This window comes from Adelges cooleyi, unplaced genomic scaffold (genome assembly GCF_023614345.1).
Source record: "Adelges cooleyi isolate 19-005CV unplaced genomic scaffold, UGA_ACOO_1.1 ACOO_flye_CR_arks_rails_tigmint_CR_PRNA_9, whole genome shotgun sequence".
Taxonomy (NCBI): domain Eukaryota; kingdom Metazoa; phylum Arthropoda; class Insecta; order Hemiptera; family Adelgidae; genus Adelges; species Adelges cooleyi.
In genome coordinates, this window is record NW_026096579.1 from 8,209,823 (window position 1) to 8,235,709 (window position 25,887).

Genomic DNA, 25,887 nt, shown 5'->3' on the forward strand with positions numbered 1-25,887 from the left:
ACCTGTTGTTAATAACTTTATGTATTTATTTATTGTATAATACACTTCGGCATAATGTACAGTTTAGCATAACATTTGAGTAGAAATTATAATTAAACAACTAATGTATAGTATTACAAATAGTATTTTTTTTTTTTTGAAACTTTGGGTAACATTGGCCAAAAAGCCCCGTGGTATTTCCACACATTGTATACGAGTTCACAGTTATGTCATATTATGTGATTCTTTTTATTTTTTCATACTACCGACGTTTGCAAAATGTGAACTAGGATGACTTTGAACAGAAAAAATTGGCATAACTGGGCGTATATGTTTCAATGTAGGCTGTAGATTTATATTTTCCTGTTGGTATACTAAATTATTAAATTTTTAATAGTTTTACCTACTTTATAAAAATGATTTCTTAGCATGCATCACAAATCAATAACATTAAATATGTATAAATTGTATACACAATACTTAAAACGTATAAGATTAAACTGTAATCAGAATTTTTATATTTTCCTTACATTGTAAAAAAGTATATTATTTCTGAGAAAAATTCTAAATTTAGCTAAACAGAGACAGAAAGAAACTAAATTGCAAAAATTAAAAATTTCGGGAAATATTAATTAGGTACACACTGTGTATTAGACCAGTTTTGGTGAGATACCTGTCTTGCATAACAAGTACATGTTTGAAGAATCTCTCAATTACTGGCCTTCTCAACCTTACTCTACTGATTACTTTTATATTACTACTTTAGCTAGATTTATATTGGAATAAATATCTCATAGCTCTAATAAAAATATATTTAGCCTTCTTCTTTACCCAAAATCTTCATAGATATAAACCAGTTGCCACCGACTATAGCTGTTACTATAGCTTTGTACACACATTGATTTATATTTGAACAATGGTACATCAAAGTAGGTACAATCGTATAGGCTATAACTTTGCATCAAATAAAAAAAGTAATCAATTTTATTTTCCAAGTTAATCAAATACCTAGAAGACCTATGAAATTTGTAAATTTTTTTCATAATTATTAAAAGGCCAGTCGCTTTAAATTATAAAAAAACAGTGTTAATTCTGTTTATGAAAATATATGAATTTTTGAATTTGTTACGAACATTAAAAACTTAGACACAACAATATAGGCTACTAATATTTACATAAAATAAAACAAATAATCAATTTTATTTTCTCAGTTAGTCAGACAACATGTTATTAAAACAATATAGCGAATACTTGCGATATCTCATATTTATACAGTTGTATACGTACAAAATATTCTTACATTTATTTACTTCAGCTCGGACGTGCCACCAAGAAAATATGGTACTTCTTAATTTGAAGCTATAGAATTCAGTTTATTGTGGTTCTTACAAGTTATATTACTTATCATTCAATTTACTTTTCTATTAAGTATTTGGCGTTGTACTAAATAGGTCCAAAATTATAATCATGAAGATCTTATTATTTAGTATTATTCTGTTGTCAGCTACGATGGGGTTTTGCCAAGGTAATATATAAGTCATGACGCGTTCTACCGAATTTAAAACTTTGTATATGTAAATAAAGTTAATTCCTTTCTAAATGTTGAATTCATTCGAAAAGAGATTGCCACATCATCTATTTTTAAAAAGTTATTAGAATAATTTTATGTCACATAAATTTAGTGTTAGCTAAAATTATAGATTAGGCGTAAGTGAAGAACTCATAGTAGCATACCAATGATGGATTGCAGACAACTTTCTTGATTATATTTTTAAATATTCTTATTTTTTTCTTATTTTCATTATTATAGTTATAATTCGTATAATACTATCAAAACAATAAATTAAAATATTTTTAAAAAAGAATAACCAATTGAATTAATTCTGTTGAATACATTTTTTGCACGGTTTTAACTTCTCCATATCAATCTTAACATGTTAAAAAAGTATTTTAATTTATTTAAAAAAAAAAAAAATTATATGTCCAACTTGCATTATTTGTTTTGTGAATTATGTATAGTATAATACACTAGCAACACTTGTGATTATCTGTAGTAAAGATATAAAAATAGTACATATTACATTATTTCATTTAAATTGAATTTTAATATTTCATTACTTTAATTATTTACTAGGGATAGTATAAATAAAAACGATTAACCAAATATAAACGAAATAGTCGTAGAAAACGTTAACTATTTTTATAATTCTAATTATTAAATGGTATAACACAAATAAATGATTTAGTTTTTTTACAGGGTGCCCCACAAAGTTAAGGCAAATGAAATAACTTTTGTTCTAGGCAATAATTTAAGCTATTTTTTTTCAATTAATTATTTTACAATTGCGCTACAAGCCAAACGTTATTTATTGCACTTGACTATTTTACTAAATTAAATTAAAAAAAAAAAAATCCAAGAGTTAATGGTCGACAACCAATTTTGGATTATTACTTTATAAGTTAATAAAAGTTAAAAGGTAGGATGAAAGGTGGAATGCGGTAGATAGTTATTTTTATCTGCACGCATTACTCTGCCGCACTCCACCTCCCATCTTAGAATTTGAACTTAAAAACTTAATAAGTAATAATCCAAAATTGGTTGGAAGTCAAAGTTCTCAGCAAATTATTCTTAATAGAATAGCTATATCACACGCAAGTTAGGAACTAATTCTACTATTTTTTGAAGTGTAATTTAAAAAAAAAATGTCTTAAAATATTGATTCCAAATCAGCGAAAGCAAGTCAAACATTTTAGACTAAATTAATATTGTTTTCAGGGAGAAACTCTATTAATATTGAAATCGATGGTAACCATCATGTTAACATGGCCAATGGCCCTGACAATAATAGTGGTAAGTTAATGTACATATTATATCATTACCAATAGTGCAGTCTGAATGAATAGGTTATTGAAAAACATTACCACCTGCGCCATTTAGAAAAGACTGGAATAATAGTATCATGTTTTATTAATCATGTTTTTAATACATTTTCAAGTGTATTTTAAAATTTGCAAGCAAACCAACAAGTCAGAGTAAATTAATATTTTTTCAGTGGCAAAAACTGAATCACCTACGAATACTTACGGAATTGAGGATAACATTTTCGAATTTGATTTGCGTGACAAAAATAGTAAGTCGATGTATATATTATATCATATCCAATAGTAAAGTCTGAATAATTAGAGATCCACAAGCACCACTACTTGCACAATTAGGAGAAGACTAGAATAATAATATAAATAGATTTTTAATAACATAAGTTATAGTAATAGATTTTTTAAACTGTGAAATCAAGTATAACAAGTAGACTAAAATAATATTATTTTCAGGCAGTGACCGTCCACCGCATATTAATATTTACTACAAATCTGGAGTTACTAATAGTAAGTCGTATATATATATATATATATATATATATATATATATATATATATATATATATATATATATATATATATATATATCCAAATAGTAAAGTCTAAATAATTAGGATGTCCACAAGCACTATAAATAAGGAAAAGACTGAAATAATAATATAAATAGATTTTTAATAACCTATATAGATATTTTGAACTGTGAAACCAAGTCAAACAATTTAAACTAAATTAATATTTTTTCAGGGGAAAACCGTCCACCGCATATTCATATTTACTGCCCATGTGGAGTTGATGGCCCCGAAAATAATAGTAAGTCGATGTATATATTATATTCCAAAAGTTTAGTTGCGAGTGATAGGGAGATCAGAAGTAGGGATATTAAATATTAATTTTTTAATTTAATAAAATAATTTCCATGCTGTGACACGAGCTACAAAAAGTTCATAATATATGAGAATTATCTATGACTCATCTTCCATACGTTTTTTTACATTATAATATCAACACAGTTATTTTTGTTTACTTTTAATACGGTTTTGTATACGAAAACAAATTTTCCATAATAACTGGTCAATTTTAAGGGGACTGCATGCAATCTGTTTTTAAGGAGATATGTATAGATATTATTTAAGATTTTAAAACTTTCGACCATTAATGGAAAACAACTATTTTGAAATACTAATTAAAGGAAAACCAAAATTAATCAATTTATTAAGTTATTAGTCTAATGAATGTATTGAGGTAAATATTCGATTTTTACATTTTTTTTTTACTTTAACCATATTGTAGAAGATTGAAGTTTTTGAACACCATTATTAACACGCATGGGGATTTCAATTGTTCAAATCAAATTGTTCTTAAAAACATTAATTTATGATAGTAATGAACGGTTGAGGTAATAATTTATAATACTGTAACAATCTGTGGATGTTTTATTTAGTTTATCAAACATTTAGAGGCAGTACACCTACATTACAATTATGGTTCTATAATTTTTATGAAATTCATTTTTTTGAAATGCTTTATGAAAGTTTTATAAAATATTTCATTTGGGAGAAAAAAAATAGTCCATAAACTGAGGATCTAATACTGATATGATATACTGATATATATTATATACTTATATACTGATATAAATATAATTTCCGTTTTGAGAGTAATCTATAATCCCTTTGTAATCAATTAATGATTTTGTAATTCATTTTGCCCATGGTTGTTAACAGTGTTATCAGAGTTTCATGTTACATCTGATATTTTGATGATACACAAACATTTAGAATAGTTGACCCATGCATAAAACATACAGTTATTTAATTTAAGACAATTTTGCTGAAAATTTTGACTGGTCCCTACTCAAAACTGGTTATCTACTTGACTAGTTTCACTAGGAACTAGATTTTCCATACTAGTGTTATGTTAAATAAATATCACACACAAATTAGAAACCAGCTCAAATATTATATAAAAACATTATTTTTGAAAAATGTCTTAATATTTGTGTCTAAGACAGCTAAAGTAAGTTAAACATTTTAAACTAAATTAATATTATTTTCAGGGAGACCACCGCCTTTGGATTTTTACATCGCTGGTGAAAACGAATATAGCCAACGCCAAGACCCTTTGAATAATAGTGGTGAGTTAATGTACATTTTATATCAATACCAATAGTGCAGTCTGAATGATTAGGTTATTCACTTGCGCCATTTAGAAAGCACTGGAATAATACTATTGATAATGTTCTTAATAAATGTTCAAGTTTATTTTAAAATTTGCAAGCAAACCAACAAGTAGAGTAAATTAATATTTTTTCAGGGGCAAAAACTGAATCACCTACGAATACTTACGGAGTTGAGGAAAACATTTTCGAATTTGATTTGCGTGGCGAAAATAGTAAGTCTATGTATATATTTTATCATACACAATAGTAATGGCTAAATAATTAGGATATCCACTACTTGCACCATAAGGAGAAGACTGGGAAAATAATATGTATTGATATTTAATAACTAATAAAAATTATTTAAACTTTGAAATCAAGTATAACAAGTTAGACTAAATTAATATTTTTTTCAGGTAGAGACCAAGCACCGCATATTAAGATTTACTACCTATCTGGAGTTTATGGCACCGGCAATAATAGTAAGTCGATGTTTATATTATATCATTCCTAATAGTAATGTCTGAATATTTAGAATATCAGAATACATCATTACTAAATTTAAACTGTGAAATCAAGTCAAACAACTTAAACTAAATTAATATTTTTTCAGGGGGAAAGAGTCCACTGCTTATAAATGTTTACTACCAACCTGGAGTTTTTGGACCCGAAATTCATAGTAAGTAGTTGTATATATTATTTCATTCCCAATAGTTATAGTTGCGATTGATAAGGGGACCAGAAGTAAGGATTATAATTCATAAATTTCATATCTAATAAAATACTGTTCCACGCTGAGAGACGAGGTACAAATAGTTAGGGGATAGTATGCATTCTGTTGTTAGGAAGATTTGTATGGGACATTTTTAATATGTAAGAGGTTTTAATAAATTTAGACCATGCAATAAATTTAACAGTAATTTGTAAAAGTATTATTTTTAATTTAAAACAATTTTTCTATGAGTAAAAGCCATTTTGGATTTTATTAGACCAAAATGTCGACTACATCATCTTATGTCCAATTTTATATCTGTAAAGGAACTCGAGTTCCTTGCTACTTTACTATATGCTATGTAGGAAGCCGACTTTTATTTAAACATTTCAGTTTATTGTAATTAAATAATGAAATTTTGTAATTTTTTTCAATATTAAAACCGGATTTTTTTTTTACTTGAAAAATGCAAAAAAGAGGTTCGAGTTCATTGGTTACTTTACTATAAGTTATGTAGGAAGCCGGCCGAATTTTATTTAAACATTTCAATTTATTATTATTAAATAAATTATTTTTGTGATAATATTAAAACCTGATCTTTTTTTACATAAACAAAGCATATAATCACAACTTGCGCCATTTTAAGAAGACTGGGATAATAATATAAATAGATTTTTAATGACATTCATAGACTATTTCAAACTGCGATTGCACGTCAAACAAGTCAAACTAAATTCATACTTTTTCGGGGGCAAACACTGTACAGCCTTTTTATATATACGTAACTGGTGGTATCGATATAGTCTGATAGTAAGTCGATGTAGATAATTAATATTATAGCGTTATTAATAGAATAGTCACGAACGATCCGTTTGTTGGGCGAGTTGGGCTGCTACTGTCACTATCTTTCAATAATCACGATCCTGGTTTCTTTGCTCCCAATCCATTACTTCTAATCCCTCCAGATCTTGACGCAATCCATCCACCTATCGTTTTTTTGGCCTGCCTCTTAAAATACGCGTTACGCCTAAAAAAAAATATCCTGATTAATAACATAGTCTGAATAATTAGGAAATCCGCAATTACCACCAGTTGGACCATCTGTCTACATGCCAAGTATGTTAAGAGATACTCAGCTCGCATCGAAGCTAAGAATAACTAAACTATAATTTCTTGTCTATGTTATCTGTTGATATAGGTCAACCTTGGCCACATCACCCTTTCCGCACTAGTGGTAAGTCTATGTGTACATATAGTATATCATTGCCAATATTATACTCTGAATAATTAGTTATTCGCAAACATTACCACTTATATTTTTTCAGGGACTAGCGCAGAACAGCCTACAAATAGTTACGGAATGGGTGGCGCCAACATTAATAGTAAGTCGATGTATATAATTCATATTGTATCATTCGAGAAGGAGGAGGAGAGATCATGATACTCTTTTTTGGCCTGCCTCTCAAAATATGATATACACTTAAAAAAAAAAAATATCATTATTAATAGTATAGTTTGAATAATTAGGAAATCCGCAACCACCACCACTCGGACCATCTGGTGAACTCTGGAATAGTCCTATGAATACTATTAATCCTAATTTTCCAAGTATGTTTTAAACTGCTAAAGCAAGGCAAATCACTCAGACCTAATTGATATCGTTTTCAGCGGGAAACTATAGAACGTCAACAGGTTGGCACAACGGACCGCCATTACCAGTGCATGGAACAAATGATCCAGACTACGTTAATTACATAAATAGAGTTAATCCAGGTAGTAACTTTCCAGGTATGTTTCAAACAGCAAATGCAAATCAAATCAATCAAACCTAAATTATATTGTTTTCAGCGAGAAACAATGCACAGTCAACTAATGCGTACTACGGATCAGGATTTGGTGGCTTTGTTAACAATAGTAAGTCGATGTATATATTATATCATTGCAATAGTATAGTCTGAAAAAATAAGGTTTTAGCAAACATTACCACTTGCTCCATTTTCAAATTGGGTCATATTAAGTACCTTTAGGATTCGATCTGTATTTCAAAGACCTAGGCCTAACACTTATCGATAATAGTTATACGGTTAAAGAGATACCCAGCTTCACATTAATGCTAAGAAAAATTTAACTATTTTTTATTGTTTATGTTAACTGTTGATATAGTTCAACCTCCTAGGCCAATCCACCCGTCTGTCTATAATAGTAAGTATTATATTATCATTACCAATAGTATAGTCTGAATAATTAGGTTATCCGTATGCATAAGGAATTATAATAGAAATCGATTTTTAATAACATTCAAAGATTATTTCAAGCTGTGAAAGTAAGTCAAACAAGTCAGACTAAATTAATACTGTTTTCATGGGCATACCTTAGATCGTCTACTAATTTTTACTACTAACTTTTGGTGATATTGATTATACGGTTAAAGAGATAGGTTAGGTCTCATTGAAGCTAAAAATAATTTAACTATTATTTATTGATCATGTTATCTGTTGTTATAGGTCAACCTTGGCTAAACCACCCTTTCCGTAATAGTAGTAAGTGCATGTATATATTATATCATTGCTAATAGTATAGTTAATACTATATAATTAGGAAATCTACAAATACTACTACTTGCACCACTGGAGATGACTCAAATAATAAATACTTTCAAACATTATTTGAAACTGCAAAACCAAGACAAACATGTCAGAATTAATGACGACATGTTTTTTTTAGGGACCAACAGTGATCCGCCAAGGAATAGTTACGAAATTAGTGACACCAGCAATATTAGTAAGTCAATATATATCATAAATAAAATATCATTATCAATAGTATTGTCTGAGTAACTAGGCTATCCGAAAGCAACACTACTTGCGCCGTTTAAAGATGACTGGATTTATAATAGAAATAGTTTTTTAATAACTTTAAATGATTATTTCAAACTGCGAATGCAAGTCAAACAATTCAGACTAAATTAATATTTTTCCAGGGGCAAATACTGAACCACGTTTAGATGCTTCCGGAATGGGTGCCAGCGCCAATAATAGTGAGTCGATTTAAGTAAAACATATTACATCATTGTCAGCTGTACAATCTAAATTATTATTATATTTGTTAGGTGGACCGCAAGAACAGCGAGCTAAGACAGGAAACAAGAGCAATAACTGCAATATATTATAAATATCTAGCATATATTTTATCATACGTATTTTCTAAAACTCTAAAAAATTATAAATTGTAATATCACAATTATTTTCAATAAAACTGACGCATTAACACTGTGAAAAACCACAAAATGCACTTATTATCAACAAAAATCATAAGTTATTAATTCTTTGCTTGCTCTCCTCACGTGAAAACAGTCTGGTAATCGCATCCATTTACGTTTCCTCTGTAGACTCCTGGAAAGATTTTGCAGCCTATTAAATCTCATAAACAGTTGAGTGTATTGCACTTCTAGAAAAATAAATTACGTTTAATGGTAACCAAATAGAAGGATTCTATGATATAAAAGAATTAAGAGCTATTATTTTGGAGCATAGATCTTGTCTGTGGTAGGTTTAGCACAACAGATGATTAAAAACATTCATATTGACAACTGGTCAAAGACTTAATTATTGATAATAAATATAGCTTATGTTACCCGATGCGACAGGCGTTGGGTATTACCCTACAAGTAAATTGCCTAATATAAAACACTTTTTCCCTTGGAAAAAAAATATATGTATATATATATGGATAGAGAATTAAAAATAAATTATACAAAATATAGTTTTGTAACTTGTTAATCATACTTTTTGGTTATTACAGAAAAAATAAAATATATACAAAACAACCTTACTAATTCTTCTTAAAATCCACTGACATATTATACCGATCGGTATATCGGTGTCTCTTTTGCCTAACCGGACGTGAGTGTGATGGGGGGGAATTTCTACTGTCCCCTTGTCTTCCGGATTCTTCCCCTACCTCCTCGGTTGTTGTTTCCGTGTCTACCCCGCTATTAATTATTATAGTTTATCGTACCAAAAATCAATAATAAATTGAGTATGACCTTAGCTTAGACGATGCTAAAAATCTCTTCAAAAAATCATAATTTTTAAAATTTTAAAATAACAGAATAATAATAATATAATGGACTAATGGACCAAATAGGACAATCCCAGTATACATTTAATGATATTTACGTGATTTATTTTTAAATAAAAATACTAATGACGTTTATTGATGAGTATTTACAATGTATTTTTTACAATATACAAGTGTAATAAAATATTAATACAAAAAACTATTATAATATTTCTTTTATTTGTTTATAAAGTATGTATTTTGAGGGGATCTGTTTAAGTTAGATTATCAACTGGTCACTATAAATCTAGAACTAATATGTAGTGGAAAACTAATTAGATAAGGGTAGTGTATAGAGTATCAATTAAAAATCGAATATTCAAATTAAGTTATACCTACGAATTTTAAATGCCCTTTTTTAATTAAAAAAGGTGGACTGGCCGATACCACGTGGTACTGATATGACTCAGTACAAAATATATCAGGCGTAATGTTACAAACGGTTTTATGATGTATGGTTGTATAAATGTTATATAATAATAATTATTATATAACTAATAATTATACCTACTGTGTCTCTTATACAAAGTAATTATAGCAAAAGCTAAGTCGGTGAATCAGGTTTGGAAATAGGTTGCAATTTTTTTCAAGTTGGTTGCAATTAGTTGCAAATAGACTACTAAATATTATCAAAGATTAGAATGCCATAGCGTCAAAAAAAAATTAATCTCGCCAGGTAATAAACGGTTTTCGTTAATTTCTGCCTATATAAAACTCCTTAAGAACCAACTGTTTTCATCCCCTTAAGTCGTATTATTTTAACTGATAAAATTTCGTTTTGTAAATTATCATTACAGAAGTAATTTTCTTTTTTCGTGCACATAAAATATTATATTATCTATACTGATTGCTAATGTGCGTGGTAATGAGATGTTTTAGTTTCGGTGAAAATTTTACAATGACATTATTGCCTATTTGTACTCAAAATTGTTACTATTGTTAATATATGCAAATAATATTATATGATTACAAATGTTTTTCCAATATAAAAGATCAAAATCTAGTTGTAGACATAATTTAAAAAAATTGCCTAGCCGTTAAACAAACATTGAAAATTTAAATGATATCATTTATCAAACAAGGTTTTTTTTTATTATTGACCCAACATTTACAATTTATAATTTAATTCTGCTATTTTTTGAAACTTTTTTAAGTGCTTGATTTTAAGGTAAAATTTAAGTTTCCTAAAAAACTACGGAAGAACCTTGTTAAATCATCACTTCTCTTTTTAACGGTATCAACATTCGTTTTCGTTGACCATTCCGCTATGACCTTAACGATTTTTCATTAACACGTTTTTCCGATTAATTTTAAAGGGTATAACATCATCATAAAAGATATAGGTAGGTGAAAAAACATTTGCTTAAATATTAATACTGGTTTATTTTCCATATAATATATATTCTATATAATATTTGCAACAATATAGTATTATCGTGCAAACAAATTTAAATGTACAAAACTGTTGCTAACATATGCTAACAGCTGTTATTTGTCTTTTGTCTAAAGTATTCATTATCAAACGACACAAAATGTTTTGTTAACTTTGGTACGATACAGAAATTTTAACTAGAACTAAAAATACATGTAAAAATTGATTACATTTATTAGGATGTACAGACGGAATCACTTTCAAATAAACACTTTGTTGTGTAGACATAAATATAAAATCATGATCAATAACATTCTTAAAATTGTAATTTTAGTAGTTGGATGAATACGGATATGGATGATCGCTTATCAATAATACTCCCAGAGCCTAATAGTGTTAAATTAGTACTTGTATTAATTTAATTTATTATTTTATTTTTTAGCTAACATTTTTTTTTTGGACAAAAGCCGACCGTACATTTTTTTACATCAAACCTAGGTTTTTTTTCCACAGTGAATGTTGCAATGTAAACAAATGACACATTACCATTGTGGGCATTTGTTATTTGTAAACAAGTCATTGTAAACTAGAATTCGAGTTGGAATATTTATGTAGTCTGCCAATTGCAAATTAACAAACATACTATCTGACAAGTTATGTTGTTGTCGAAAATTAAGTGTTTTTAACGTATTAAGTTTTGCCGTTTGTGTATTCAAATGTTTGAACTATTTTCTTGCATGTTAGAACCCTGATGTTACAAAAATTATAGCGAATAACTATTTTGTACAATATAATAATAATAATTGTCCCAGATTCTTGAGGAAATACTATATGTTATAGACTCATTTTAGATCTACCTATTTGGTCTAATTTTCAGACAGCAAACCCTAAAACTTCACCTAATAAAGCGAAATAAGAAAACAAATTCCACCCCTTCTATGGGAAATGGTTTATGTTATTTTTTTTTTGGTTTGTCAACGTTGATGGGTAGTTCACTATGTTTAAAGAATATTATATACAAACTTGGAAGAATCTTGACAATTTTTAAAAAAAGTTTTAGAGCGCTCTTTTTTTGGCTATAATCATAAAGTTTTATATTTTGTGTTTTTTAACTTTTGAATTTGCACCATGAAGAAAAATGTCCACTCTTCTTAGGGAAATATTTTATGATATTTTTTAGGTTTGTCAGCGTTCATCGCTATATTTGTCGCTGTCCAGTCAAAATTGAATAAATAATACAATTTATGTGTTTAGTGATGATGATAATAATAGTAACTCCTCACTATCCTTCCTTGCTATTTATTTTTCTTTATTATATTTCAAATATATCATATTATTTATGATTTGTTAGTTTTTTAATTATCGTTTCTACTCAAATTGTGTGTTACATTGTACATTATACCTTAGGACGTCTATTTTACAATAAACAAATGTATGATAATCATAATAGGTGAAATTGACATAATGTGGTCTCCATTTTGTTTATTTGTTTTACTTATAGCCTGTTTTTCAAATACGTTGCAAATGTGTTGTAACTCGAAAAAGATTTAAAGATATAAATTACAATTATTCCTTTATTTACTAAATTAAAATTTAAATAATTAAATAGGATGGAGAAAACATTATGTGCATTTTACTTGTTATGATAACTTTATGTAGTTAATTATTGTCCGAAGGCATAATGAACAGTGTAGCATAACATTTGAGGAGAAATTATAATTAAAGAACTCATGTATAGTATTACAAATTGTAATTCCTTTTCTACTTTGAAACGTTGGGTAACATTGGCCCCCTAGCCAAATCCCTGTGGTATTTACATACATCGTATTCGTGCTCACTGTATAACACGCCACTGTTATGCCATATTATGTAATTTTTTTTATTTATTCATACTACCGACGTTTGCAAAATGTGAACTAGGATGACTTTGAACAGAAAAAAATGGCTTCTAATATGTGTACACTATATGTACACACGGTTTTATGCTTTTGCACTGTGTTATCTTCAAATACCTAACTGGGGCGTATATGTTTCCATGTAGGCTGTAGAGTTATATTTTCCTGTTGGTATACTAAATTATTAATTTTTAATAGTTTTACCTACTTTATAAAAATGATTTCTTAGCATGCATCACAAATCAATAACATTTAATATGTATAAATTGTATACACAATACTTAAAACGTATAAGATTAAACTGTAATCAGAATTTTTATATTTTCCTTACATTGTAAAAAAGTATATTATTTCTGAGAAAAATTCTAAATTTAGCTAAACAGAGACAGAAAGAAACTAAATTGCAAAAATTAAAAATTTCGGGAAATATTAATTAGGTGCACACTGTATTTTAGATCAGTTTTGGTGAGATATCTGTCCTGCATACATATTAAATACAAATACATATTTAAGGAATCTCTAACTTACTGGCCATCTCAACCTTACTCTAGTGATTACTACTTTAGTCAGATTTATATTGTAATGAATATTTTATAGCCCTAATAAAAATATATTTAGCCCCCTTCTCTACCCAAAAACTGCATAGATATAAACCATTTGCCTCCTACTATAGTTGTTATAGCTTAGTACATAAACTGATTAAATTGATTTGTATTTAATCAATAGCTGTACAAGCATAATATAGAAAAAAACATCGCATAAAATAAAAAAATTAAAATTAATTTTTCAAGTGGTGAGATACATGTCTTGCCTACACATTTTGATAGTACATATTTGAGTAATTTATGGTACTATATCAAATTAATAAACCTATGCAATAAACTTTAAAATACAATACTGTATTACAAACATTTAAATGTAAACTACAGGCTAATAACCTAGCAGTCGAAGCCTTAACTCAATAAAAAAAAAAAAATAATGGTGCATAGAATTACAACAATATAGGCCATAATTTTACATAATATAAAACAAATAATCAATTTTATATTCTCAGTTAGTCAGACAATATGTTATTAAAACAATATAGCGAATACTTGCGATATCTAATATTTATACAGTTGTATACGTACAAAATATTCTTACATTTATTTACTTCAGCTCGGACGTGCCACCAAGAAAATATGGTACTTCTTAATTTGAAGCTATAGAATTCAGTTTATTGTGGTTCTTACAAGTTATATTACTTATCATTCAATTTAATTTTCAATTAAGTATTTGCCGTTGTACTAAATAGGTCCTAAATTATAATCATGAAAATCTTACTATTTAGTATTATTCTGTTTTCAGCTACGATGGGGTTTTACCAAGGTAATATATAAGTTATGACGCGTTCTACCTAATTTTAAACTTTGTACATGTAAATAAAGTAATTCAATTTAAAAATTAAATAACGCCAACAAAGGCTTCTCCTAAGAACAAGATTTATCATGGTAGTGTTATGTTTAATAAATATCACACAGAAGTTAGGAACAAATTCAACTATTTTTAAAAAGCATTATTTCTTAAAAAAAGTCTTAAAATGTTGTTTCTAAAACAGGGAAAGCTCAAACATTTGAGACTAAATTAACATTGTTTTCAGGGATAAACTATATTATTATTGAAATCGATCGTAATCACCATGTTTCCTTAACCAATGGCCCTGACAGTAATAGTGGTAAGTCAACTTACATATCATATCATTAACAATAGTGCAGTCTGAATGATTAGGTTATCCGTAGACATTACCAGCCACGCCATTTAGAAAAGACTGGAATAATAGTATTAATAATGTTTTTAATACATTTCAAGTGTTTTTTAAAATATGAAAGCAAATCAACAAGTCAGAGTAAATTAATATTTTTTCAGCGGCAAACTCTAAATCACCTAAGAAAATTTACGGAGTTGAGGAAAACATTTTTGAATTTGATTTGCGTAGCAATAAGAGTAAGTCGATGTATATATATTATTCTTAATAGTAAAGTCTGGATAATTAGAGATTCACAAGCACCACTACTTGCACCGTTAGGAGAAGACTAGAATAATATTATACACACATTGTTAATAATTTATATACATTTTTTAACTGTGAAATCAAGTACAACAAGTTAGACTAAAATAATATTTTTTCCAGGGAGAGACAGTCTACCGCGTATTAATATTTACTACAAGCCTGGAGTTACTAATAGTAAGTCGATATCTGAATAATTAGAAAAATACTTCTTCTTCTCTACTAAAGGCCTTGCCTTGTCGTTGCAAATCTGATTCTCCTCATTCTTATGTTTAATCTTCATTGCTTGATGTTTGGGTAAATTAATGCAGTGGTTTCCCGCTGCCTTCTGCATCGCAATGGCATCTCTTATTACTAAGGGATGTTATTCAAGTATAGATATATCTATACTTGATACTAACAATGTTGCTGCCCATTGCTAGGTCCATTTTAGTCGCCTTTTACGACGGGCGTGGACTGCCGTGGGTGTATTCTGGCCCCACCCACAGGGGAAAGAAAAAAAAACTGAAATAATAAAATGAAATAAAAATACTGAAATAATAATATAAATCGATTTTTAATAACATATAGATTATTTTAACTGTGAAATCAACTATTAAGTCTAACACGTTAGACTAAATTATAATCTTTTCAGGGGAAAACCGTCCACCGCATATTAATATTTACTGCCCATGTGGAGTTGATGGCCCCGCGAATAATAGTAAGTCGATTTATACAGTATATTTTATTAAATTTAAAATTTAATAAAATATTTTTCCACGCTGAGACACGGGCTACATAATAGTTACATAATATATAAGCATTATCTATGACTCATCGTCAATACGTTTTTTACATTATATTATCAACACAGATATTTTTGTTTACTTTAATTATGGTTTTGTAAACGAAAACAAATTGTCCATAATAACTGGTTAATTTCAAGGGGACTGCATGTGGATTGTTTTTAAGGGATTTGTATTGACAATATTTAAGTTAAAAGAGGTTTTAATAACCATGTCAATAAATTTACCAATTAATTTGTAAATGCTTCAAAGTATTATTTTTAATTTAAAACAAATTTTCTTTGAGTAAAAGCCATTTTGGTTTTTTTTTAGAACAAATGCCAGACAAAATGTCGACTACATAGGATGGTCCAAATTTATTTCTGTAATGAGATTCGAGTCATTGGCTACTTTACTATATGTTATGAAGGAAGACGATTTTTATTCAAACATTTCACTGTCTTGTATTTAAAAAAAATTTGTAATTTTTTTAACTTTTAAACTTTATTTTTGAGAAACATTCATTGCAAATTCACAAACATTACCATACGAATTGTTATGGATTGTTGTATATCGAAAAACAAGTGTTTTTTTAACATATTTTGTTTTGCCGTTTGTGTATTCAAATGTTTGAACATTTTTTTTGCACGATTGAACCCTGATGTTACAATAGTTATAGCAAATAACTATTTGATACATTATGGTACAATACAATATAGGTATATTAGTAATTGTTCTATTAAATCGTTCCAATGTAATATCAAATAATTATTGGCATTTATAAAAAAAACAGTAGTCGCTATAATAGTTTAACAAAAAAAAAAGCTATGTCAAAAATCTCAACTTGGTTTCCGTTAAAAAAATAGTAAAAATTGTGAATAATCTATTTGTTTTATACTACAGTTTTTGAGCATGAAACTTAAAAAAAATGTGTGAGGGTTGAATGGTTTCCGATTTTTATGATTATAATAACTTTGGATTTGTTTATTAACGTATAATAATATTCAACTAATAGAAATTATTGCCGTGTTCAAGGCAAATGTTAGGGAAAATAGGTCGGAAATTTGTTAATTAACTTTTAAAATTTTAGAATGCCATATTATGATTTTATTAAAACGACATTAATATCACGTCTTAATCAATACAACTTACAGTAGGTGACAATACAGACAGAGATGTACAAGATTATTTATCCCGGTTTACTGAATTGTTTTTTAATCAATAAAATTAATACTGCATTAAAAATAATCCATTATTCCAATATGTCGGATTAATGGAAAACAACTATTCTGTCAATCCAGAAACAAGGAAATACTTGTTAAAAACAGATCAAAATTAATCATTTAATTAAGTATTTAGACTAATAAATGTTTCGAGATATAGATTCGATGTTTAAATTTTTTTTTTACTTTAAACATGATGTATAAGATTGAAGTTTTTGAACATCTTTGTTGACGCGCCTGGGGGTTTCATTTGTTTAAATCCAATTTTTCTTAAAAACATTATTTCGTGAAATTAATCAACCATTTTAAAATGGATGAGGTAATCATTTTGTAATTAATTTTGCCCACCTTTGTTAACAGTGTTATTAAAGTTTCATGTAACACCTGAAGTTCCCATTTTAATGCTATACAAACATTTAAAACATTGACCAATGCGTAAAACATACAGTTATTTAATTTAAGACTATTTTGCTGAAAATGTTGACTGGTCCATACTCAAAACTTGTTTTCAACCTGACTAGTTTCATTAGGAACTATATTTCCCATAGCAGTGTAAAAAGCATATTTTTCAAAAAATGTCTTAATATTTGTTTCTAAGACAGCTAATGTAAGTTAAACATTTTAAACTAAATTAATATTATTTTCAGGGGGACCACCGACTTTCGATTTTTACATCGCTGGTGAAAGCCAAGTTAGCCAATACGAAAACCCTATCAATAATAATAGTAAGTCAATTTACATATTATATCAATATCAATTGTGCAGTCTGAATGATTAGGTTATCCGCAAACATTACCACCTGCGCCATTTAGAAAAGACTGGAATAATAGAATAAATAATGTTTTTAATAAATTTTCAAACTTACTTAAAAATGTGAAAACAAACCAACAAGTCATAGAATATTAATATTTTTTCAGGGGCAAAAACTGAATCACCTACGAATACTTACGGAGTTGAGGAAAACATTTTCGAATTTGATTTGCGTGGCGAAAATAGTAAGCCGATGTATATATTATATCATACCCAATAGTAATGTCTGAATAATTAGGATATCCGCAAGAACCACTACTTGCACCATAAAGAGAAGACTGGAATAATAATATAAATAGATTTTTAATAACTTGTACATTGTTTAAACTTGAAATCAAGTATAACAAGTTAGAATTAATCAATATTTTTGTCAGGTAGAGACCGCGCACCGCATATTAATATTTACTACGTATCTGTAGTTTTTGGCACCGGCAATAATAGTAAGTCAATGTTTATATTATATCATTATCAATAGAAAAATCGGAATAATTAGGTTATCCACAAGAACCATTACTGGCACCATAAGGAGAAGACTGGAATAATAATAAAATAAATAGATTTTTAATAACTTATATAAATTATTTAAAAAGTAAAATCAAGTCAAACAAGTTGATTGAATTAATATTTATAAATTTGATTTTCGTGGCAATAATAGTAATTAGTTGATGTATATATTATATCATACACAATATTAATGTCTATTTAGATATGTCTATTTGATATCCTAATTATTTAATTAGGATATCCGCAAGCACCACTACATGCACCATTACGAATAGACTGGAATAAAAATATAAAACGGTTTATTTAAACTGTGAAATCAAGTCTTATACGTTAGTCTAAATTAATAATTTTTTCAGGGGCACCCGGTCTACTACATATTAATATTTACTACCAGCCTGGAGTTCTTGGTCCCGAAAATAGTAGTAAGTAGATGTATATATTAGACCATTTCCAATAGTTTAGTTGCGGGTGATAAGGGGATCAGAAGTAAGGTTTTTAAATTTCAAATTTAATAAATTACTTTTTTACGCTGAGAGACGAGGTACAAAAAGTACATAATATGTGAGCGTTCTCTAAGACTCATCTACGATAAAACAATAGTTTATTTTGGGTCGGCCACCAAAAACTAAACATATTCGTATTCGTATTTAAAATACAAAATTCATCTTTGTTAATTTTGTTAGTAATTAAGAGCTCATAAATGTTTTTACAAATTAATATTTGCCATATGAATTAAAAAAAATAACTTTCAAATATGTCAATTAATTAACCAGTTAATTTTTAAAAGCTTCAAAGTATTATATTTAATTTAAAACTACATATGGTGTTCTAATTTTATTTCTGTAAAGAGGTTCGAGTTCATTTGCTACTTTACTATAAGTTATGTAGGAAGACGGCCGAATTTTTTTCAAACATTTCAATTTATTATTATTAAACAAAATTTTTTTTGTGATAATATTAAAACCTGATCTTCTTTTACATAAACAAAGTATATAATCACAACTTGCGCCATTTTAAGAAGACTGGAATAATAATATAAATAGATTTTTAATGACATTCAAAGACTATTTCAAACTGTGATAGCACGTCAAACAAATCAAACTAAATTAATATTTTTTCAGGGGCAAACGCTGAACCACCTTCATATTATCACGGAATTGGTAAGTCGATGCATATAATTCATATTATATGGTATTAAAATTATAGTCTAAATAATTAGGATATCCGCCATTACCAGTACATAGACCATCTGGAGAAGACTGGAATAATTATAATCCTAACTTTCTAAGTATGTTAAGAGATACTCAGCTCTCAGTGAAGCTAAGATTAATTAAATTATTAATAATAATATGATTATTTACTGTCTATGTCATCTGGTGATATAGGTCAACCTTGGCCAAATCCTCCTTCCCGCAATAGTCGTAAGTCGATGTATACATATATTATATCATTGTCAATAGTATACACTAAATAATTAGTTATCCGCAAACATTACCGCTTATATTTTTTCAGGCACCAGCGCAGAACAGCCTACAAATAGTTACGGAATGGGTGGCAACGACAATAATAGTAAGTCAATATAAATGAAAAATATTACATCATAAACAATAGTATAGTCCGAATAAGAAGGATATTCTCAAGTATAAATACTTGCGTTTTTTGAAAAATACTGGATATATAAAATAAGGGGATTTTTAATAACTTTCAAAGATTATTTTAAACCGCGAAAGCAAGTCAAACAAGTCCGACAAAATTAATATGTTTTCAGCGGCAAATACTGAACCACCTACAGGTGCTTTCAGAATGGGTGGCACCAACATTAATAGTAAATCGACCCATCGTTTTATTTTGGCCTGCCTATTAAAATAGTGCTCTATTGATGCCGTATGCTTGAAAAAAATAAATATATATATGATTACTAATAGTCTGAATAATTAGGAAACCCGCAATCACCACCACTTGGACCATCTGGAGAACACTGGAATAATAATATGAATAATATTAATCCTAACTTTCCATGTATGTATCCATTAATTTTGTAATTTTATTGATATTAAAACTTGTGCCAGAAAACTGGAATAATAATATAAATAGATTTTTAATAACATTCATAGACTATTTCAAACTACGATTGCATCAAACCAATCAAACTAAATTAATATTTTTTTAGGGGCAAACACTGTACCGCCTTCATATAATCACGGAAATGGTGGCCAACCACCACTTGGACCATCTGGAGAATACTGGAATAATCATACGAATAATATTAATCCTAACTTTCCAAGTATGTATCAAACAGCGAACTCAAGTCAAATCACTCAGACCTAATTAATAATGTTTTCAGTGGGAAACTATAGACCATCAAATAGTTGGTACAACAGACCTGGAGTTGGTGGTACCGACAATAATAGTAAGTCGATGTGTATATTTTATCATTGCCAATAGCATAGTCTAAAAAATTAGTTATCCGCAAACATTACCACTTGCTACATATTTGGCCATATTAAGTACCTTTTGGATTCCATCTGTATCTTAAAGACCAAAACCTAATACTTATGGATAATATAGTTACCCGGTTAAAGAGATACTCAGCTCGCAGTGAAGCTAAGAAAATAATTAAACTATTATTATACTGTCCATGTCATCTGTTGATATAGGTCAACCTTGGCCAAATCCTCCTTCCCGCAATAGTCGTAAGTCGATGTATACATATATTATATCATTGTCAATAGTATACACTAAATAATTAGTTATTCGCAAACATTACCGCTTATATTTTTTCAGGCACCAGCGCAGAACAGCCTACAAGTAGTTACGGAATGGGTGGCAACGACAATAATAGTAAGTCAATATAAATGAAAAATATTACATCATAAACAATAGTATAGTCCGAATAAGAAGGATATCCTCAAGTATAAATACTTGCGTTTTTTGAAAAATACTGAGTATATAAAATAAGGGGATTTTTAATAACTTTCAAAGATTATATTAAACCGCGAAAGCAAGTCAAACAAGTCAGACTAAATTAATATTTTTTCAGAGGCAAATACTGAATCCCCTACAGATGCTTTCAGAATGGGTGGAACTAACATTAATAGTAAGTCGATGTATACAACTAATATTATATCATTCAAGGAGAAGCAAGAGTGGCCGACTGGGTAAGGCGGCTGTGTGTCTCACTACCGCTCGTTCGACACCAGATCACGATGCACTTGTTTGGCCTTCCTCTTAAAATATGTCGAACGCTAAAAAATTATGATTATTAATAGTATAGTCTGAATAATTAGGAAATCCGCAATCACCACCACTTGGACCATCTGGAGAACACTGGAATAATAATATGAATAATATTAATCCTAACTTTCCATGTATGTATCCATTAATTTTGTAATTTTATTGATATTAAAACTTGTGCCAGAAAACTGGAATAATAATATAAATAGATTTTTAAAAACATTCATAGACTATTTCAAACTACGATTGCATCAAACCATCAAACAAATTAATATTTTTTTAGGGGCAAACACTGTACCGCCTTCATATAATCACGGAAATGGTGGCCAACCACCACTTGGACCATCTGGAGAACACTGGAATAATCATACGAATAATATTAATCCTAACTTTCCGAGTATGTATCAAACAGCGAACTCAAGTCAAATCACTCAGACCTAATTAACAATGTTTTCAGTGGGAAACTATAGACCATCAAATAGTTGGTACAATGGACCGCCATTACCTGTGCATGGAACAAATGATCCAGAATACGTTAATTACATAAATAGAGTTTATCCAGGTAGTAACTTTCCAGGTATGTTTCAAACAGCAAAAGCAAGTCAAATCAATCAAACCTAATTAATATCGTTTTCAGTGAGAAACAATGGACAGTCAACTAATGCGTACTACGGATCAGGATTTGGCGGCTTTGTTAACAATAGTAAGTCGATGTATATATTATATCATTGCAATAGTATTGTCTGAAAAATTAAGTTATCCGTGGGCAGTACTACTTGCGCCATTCGAAGATTACTATTATTTATAATCCATGTTTTCTGTTGATATAGGTCAGCCTTGGCCAAACAACCCTTACCAAAATAGTTGTAAGTTGATGTAGACACATTACATATATTATTTATATCTGTTTGTACCATCGGGGAAGTAATTATACTCGGGGTTGGCTACAGGAATTATGAATATAGTTATGTATATATATATATAATATAATGTCGATAAGTGACCAAAGTAAATTAGTATCGAAAAGAGTATAAAAAAAGAATACGAATTGCCTACTGGCGTTTGTTGTAAAGATACAAAAGGTTGCAAACGTTGCAATAGATCGCATACAACGTGGGCAAAGATTCAGCTGCGCTGTCAGACCGCTAATAAACCACACACCAGGTCGTTATCGACATTGGCAACAACAGCTGATCGAACACGACGCGACGGTGCAGGAAATTTTCCCGGGATTAATAGAACGCAACATTATTATTGCAAATAGTATACTCTGAATGATTAGGATTTAGATTAACCACAAGCACTACTACTTGCTCCAATTGGAGATGACTGAAATAAATACATTCAAACATTAAACGAAACTGCTAAAGCAAGTCAAACATGTCAGACTTAATTAATATTTTTTCAGGGACCAACACTCCCTACGAACATCCTGCGAATAGTTACCAAATGGGTGGCAACGACTATAATAGTAAGTCAATTTAAAATAAAAAAAGTTACATCATAATCAATAGTAAAGTCTGAATAAGAAAGATATCCGCGAGTACAGCTACTTGAACCATTTAAAAAAAGACTGGAAGGATAATATGAATACATTTTTATTAAAATTAAAAGATTATTTCAAACTGCTAAAGCAAGTCAAACGAGTTAGACTAAATTAATATTTTTCCAGGGGCACATACTGAACCACCTACAAAAGCTTCCGAACTGAGTGACAACGACAGTAATAGTAAGTCGGTTTAAATAAATAATATTGAATCATTATCAATAGTATAGTCTGAATAAGTAAGATATTCGCAAGTACAACTACTTACGCCATTTGAAAAAGACTGGAAGTATAGTATGAGTAGAATTTTTAAGTTTCAAAGATTATTTTAAAATGCGCGAAGCAAGTCAAACAAGGCTGACTAAATTATATATTTTCCAGGGGCACATACTGAACCACCTACAAAAGCTTCCGAAATGAGTGACAACGACAGTAATAGTAAGTCGATTTAAATAAATAATATTGAATCATTATCAATAGTATAGTCTGAATAAGTAAGATATTCGCAAGTACAACTACTTACGCCATTTGAAAAAGACTGGAAGTATAGTATGAGTAGAATTTTTAAGTTTCAAAGATTATTTTAAAATGCGCGAAGCAAGTCAAACAAGGCTGACTAAATTATATATTTCCAGGGGCACATACTGAACCACCAACAAAAGCTTCCGGAATGAGTGACAACGACAGTAATAGTAAGTCGCTTTAAATAAATAATATTATATCATTAGCAATCATTGTGCAGACGCGTGGCGGAGTGAGATAAGGCGGTAGTGCATCAACTCACGGTCGCCGGTTCGAATCTGGCGGTTTGTTCCACCGGGCGGGCTACTGTCTGGAGGAAAAAATGCGGCCAACCTGCTCCTCTCTTTGGGGCCAACTTGTTTGGTAGCGTTAGGTCGGTAGCCAGCTATAAGCCCAAAAATGCCAAATTATAAACCGTCCAAGCCCCGATTGGCGGGAATAACGGACGTTAAACATAATAGAGAGAGGAGAGCGAAATCATTATCAATAATAGAAAAAAACTAGGTATTCGTTGATGCTTTGTATAAGTGTCAAAATACATCTATAACTCGCTTGATAATGGCAAAAAATCTATTTTTTTGGACTTTGCTAAGGCCTTTGATACTGTTGATTATAAGCAGTTATTAAATACTTTGCCAAGTTTTGGATTGACAATAGAAGCCTAAATTGGTTTTCATGCTACCTAAAAAAATAGATCACAATATGTCCTAATAAATGACCATATAAGTAGTGAATGAATTTTTCATTGTGGTGTACTAAGCACACTAGCTTGGTCCCATTTTGTTCATTTTATATATTAACAGTTTATGCAATATAGACATTGATGGTCTGATAGTTACCTTCAGGGTTGACACTTGTTTATTGTTTTCTGACGATACATGGGATTTTGATCTTATCAAGGCAAGCTCTGCGTTCAATTTCTCATCAGATAAAATAAATAAGTCACTTTTTCAATCTATTTTACAATATTGTATTGTTATTGGGGTGGTGCTTCTGAAACCACATTAAACCCTTTAATCTCCTTGCAAAATAGAGTTGTTCGTATTTGTCTCAATAAAATAGATCGGGTGGGCTCTTCTAAAAAAAATGGGTATTTTGCCTTTTAATTTGATGTACAAAAAATATGCTGTTTCTTTTATTTTAAAAAATCATTCTATGCAAGATCCCTTATTAAACAAACGAGAAAATTAAAAATATAATTTTAATATTAAATATTAAATATGCCAAAAAGAGTATAGGCCAGAAATTTGTTGATTATCTGGGACCTAACCATTTTAATTGTCTGAATAATAATATTAAGAAATATTTTAGAATTCAAAACAATGGAAATGTTAATTTTAACTCAACTTTAATAAATGTTATTATTTAGCTGAACTCTAAACATTTGAAAATATGTTTTTTGTTGTCTTTGCATCATTATTTTTGTTTGTAATTTATAACAACTCTCTACCTTCGAATCAAGCTTTTTGCTTACAAAATGTAGATAAACTAAAATTGTGCACTAGATATATGTAATTTTTTTTTGCTTAAAAAATGGTTATATATATTTTTTTTAAGTATAGTCTGAATAAGTAAGATATAATGACTTGTGTCATTTGAAAAAGACTAGAAGTACTATATGAATAGATTTTTAATAAAACTCAAAGATTATTTCAAACTGCGAAAACGAGTCAAACAAGTCAGACTAAATTAATATTTTTCCAGGGGCACATGCTGAACCACCTACAGATGATTTCGGATTTGGCGACAACGACAGTAATAGTAAGTCGCTTTAAAAAAATAATAGTAAATCATTATTAATAGTATAGTCTGAATAAGTAAGATATCCGCAAGAACAACTACTTGCACCATTTGAAAAAGACTGGAAGTATAGTATAAAGAGATTTGTAATAACTTTCAAAGATTATTTCAAATGCGAAGCAAGTCAGACTAAATTAATATTTTTCCAAGGGAAAATACTGTCTGAATAATAAGGATATCCGGATGCACCATTTTGATAAGACTGGAAAAAGAATATAAAACAATGTTTAATAACTTTAATTGATTATTTGAATATTTTTAACTATAAGTTGTGCAAATTATTAGTATTTATCGAAGAAGTTTTATAGAAAGTTTTTTGAATCTA

General features: G+C 29.0%; 1 protein-coding gene across 31 annotated transcripts in view; it reads left to right on the forward strand.

The window, feature by feature from the left end:
• Positions 1–1,332: 1,332 nt before the first annotated feature.
• LOC126846703 (probable cyclin-dependent serine/threonine-protein kinase DDB_G0292550) overlaps positions 1,333–25,887 on the forward strand; it is a 28,571-nt gene continuing 4,016 nt past the window's right edge. For 4 of the 31 annotated variants that reach the window (XM_050586443.1, XM_050586448.1, XM_050586458.1 and 1 more), the window contains exons 1-30: positions 1,333–1,504; positions 2,756–2,830; positions 3,033–3,110; positions 3,310–3,363; positions 3,601–3,666; positions 4,913–4,990; positions 5,170–5,247; positions 18,331–18,396; positions 18,817–18,882; positions 19,582–19,620; positions 19,680–19,748; positions 19,846–19,881; positions 19,973–20,029; positions 20,229–20,285; positions 20,399–20,479; positions 20,631–20,744; positions 20,805–20,870; positions 21,118–21,153; positions 21,245–21,301; positions 21,501–21,557; positions 21,748–21,828; positions 21,978–22,091; positions 22,152–22,271; positions 22,332–22,397; positions 22,525–22,560; positions 23,103–23,165; positions 23,367–23,423; positions 23,622–23,678; positions 23,876–23,932; positions 25,467–25,523. In XM_050586443.1, coding sequence (XP_050442400.1) covers positions 1,447–1,504; positions 2,756–2,830; positions 3,033–3,110; positions 3,310–3,363; positions 3,601–3,666; positions 4,913–4,990; positions 5,170–5,247; positions 18,331–18,396; positions 18,817–18,882; positions 19,582–19,620; positions 19,680–19,748; positions 19,846–19,881; positions 19,973–20,029; positions 20,229–20,285; positions 20,399–20,479; positions 20,631–20,744; positions 20,805–20,870; positions 21,118–21,153; positions 21,245–21,301; positions 21,501–21,557; positions 21,748–21,828; positions 21,978–22,091; positions 22,152–22,271; positions 22,332–22,397; positions 22,525–22,560; positions 23,103–23,165; positions 23,367–23,423; positions 23,622–23,678; positions 23,876–23,932; positions 25,467–25,523 — 1,996 coding nt within the window. In that variant the 5' untranslated portion in view covers positions 1,333–1,446. Of the gene's footprint in view, positions 1,505–2,755; positions 2,831–3,032; positions 3,111–3,309; positions 3,364–3,600; positions 3,667–4,912; positions 4,991–5,169; positions 5,248–5,430; positions 5,497–5,627; positions 5,694–6,797; positions 6,843–6,924; positions 6,961–7,051; positions 7,109–7,253; positions 7,335–7,394; positions 7,515–7,574; positions 7,641–14,318; positions 14,481–14,751; positions 14,827–15,017; positions 15,096–15,282; positions 15,337–15,793; positions 15,860–17,793; positions 17,872–18,063; positions 18,142–18,330; positions 18,397–18,816; positions 18,883–19,581; positions 19,621–19,679; positions 19,749–19,845; positions 19,882–19,972; positions 20,030–20,228; positions 20,286–20,398; positions 20,480–20,630; positions 20,745–20,804; positions 20,871–21,117; positions 21,154–21,244; positions 21,302–21,500; positions 21,558–21,747; positions 21,829–21,977; positions 22,092–22,151; positions 22,272–22,331; positions 22,398–22,524; positions 22,561–23,102; positions 23,166–23,366; positions 23,424–23,621; positions 23,679–23,875; positions 23,933–25,466; positions 25,524–25,887 lie in introns of those variants that run through there. The other 27 variants (XM_050586444.1, XM_050586445.1, XM_050586447.1 and 24 more) reach the window with 27 other exon arrangements.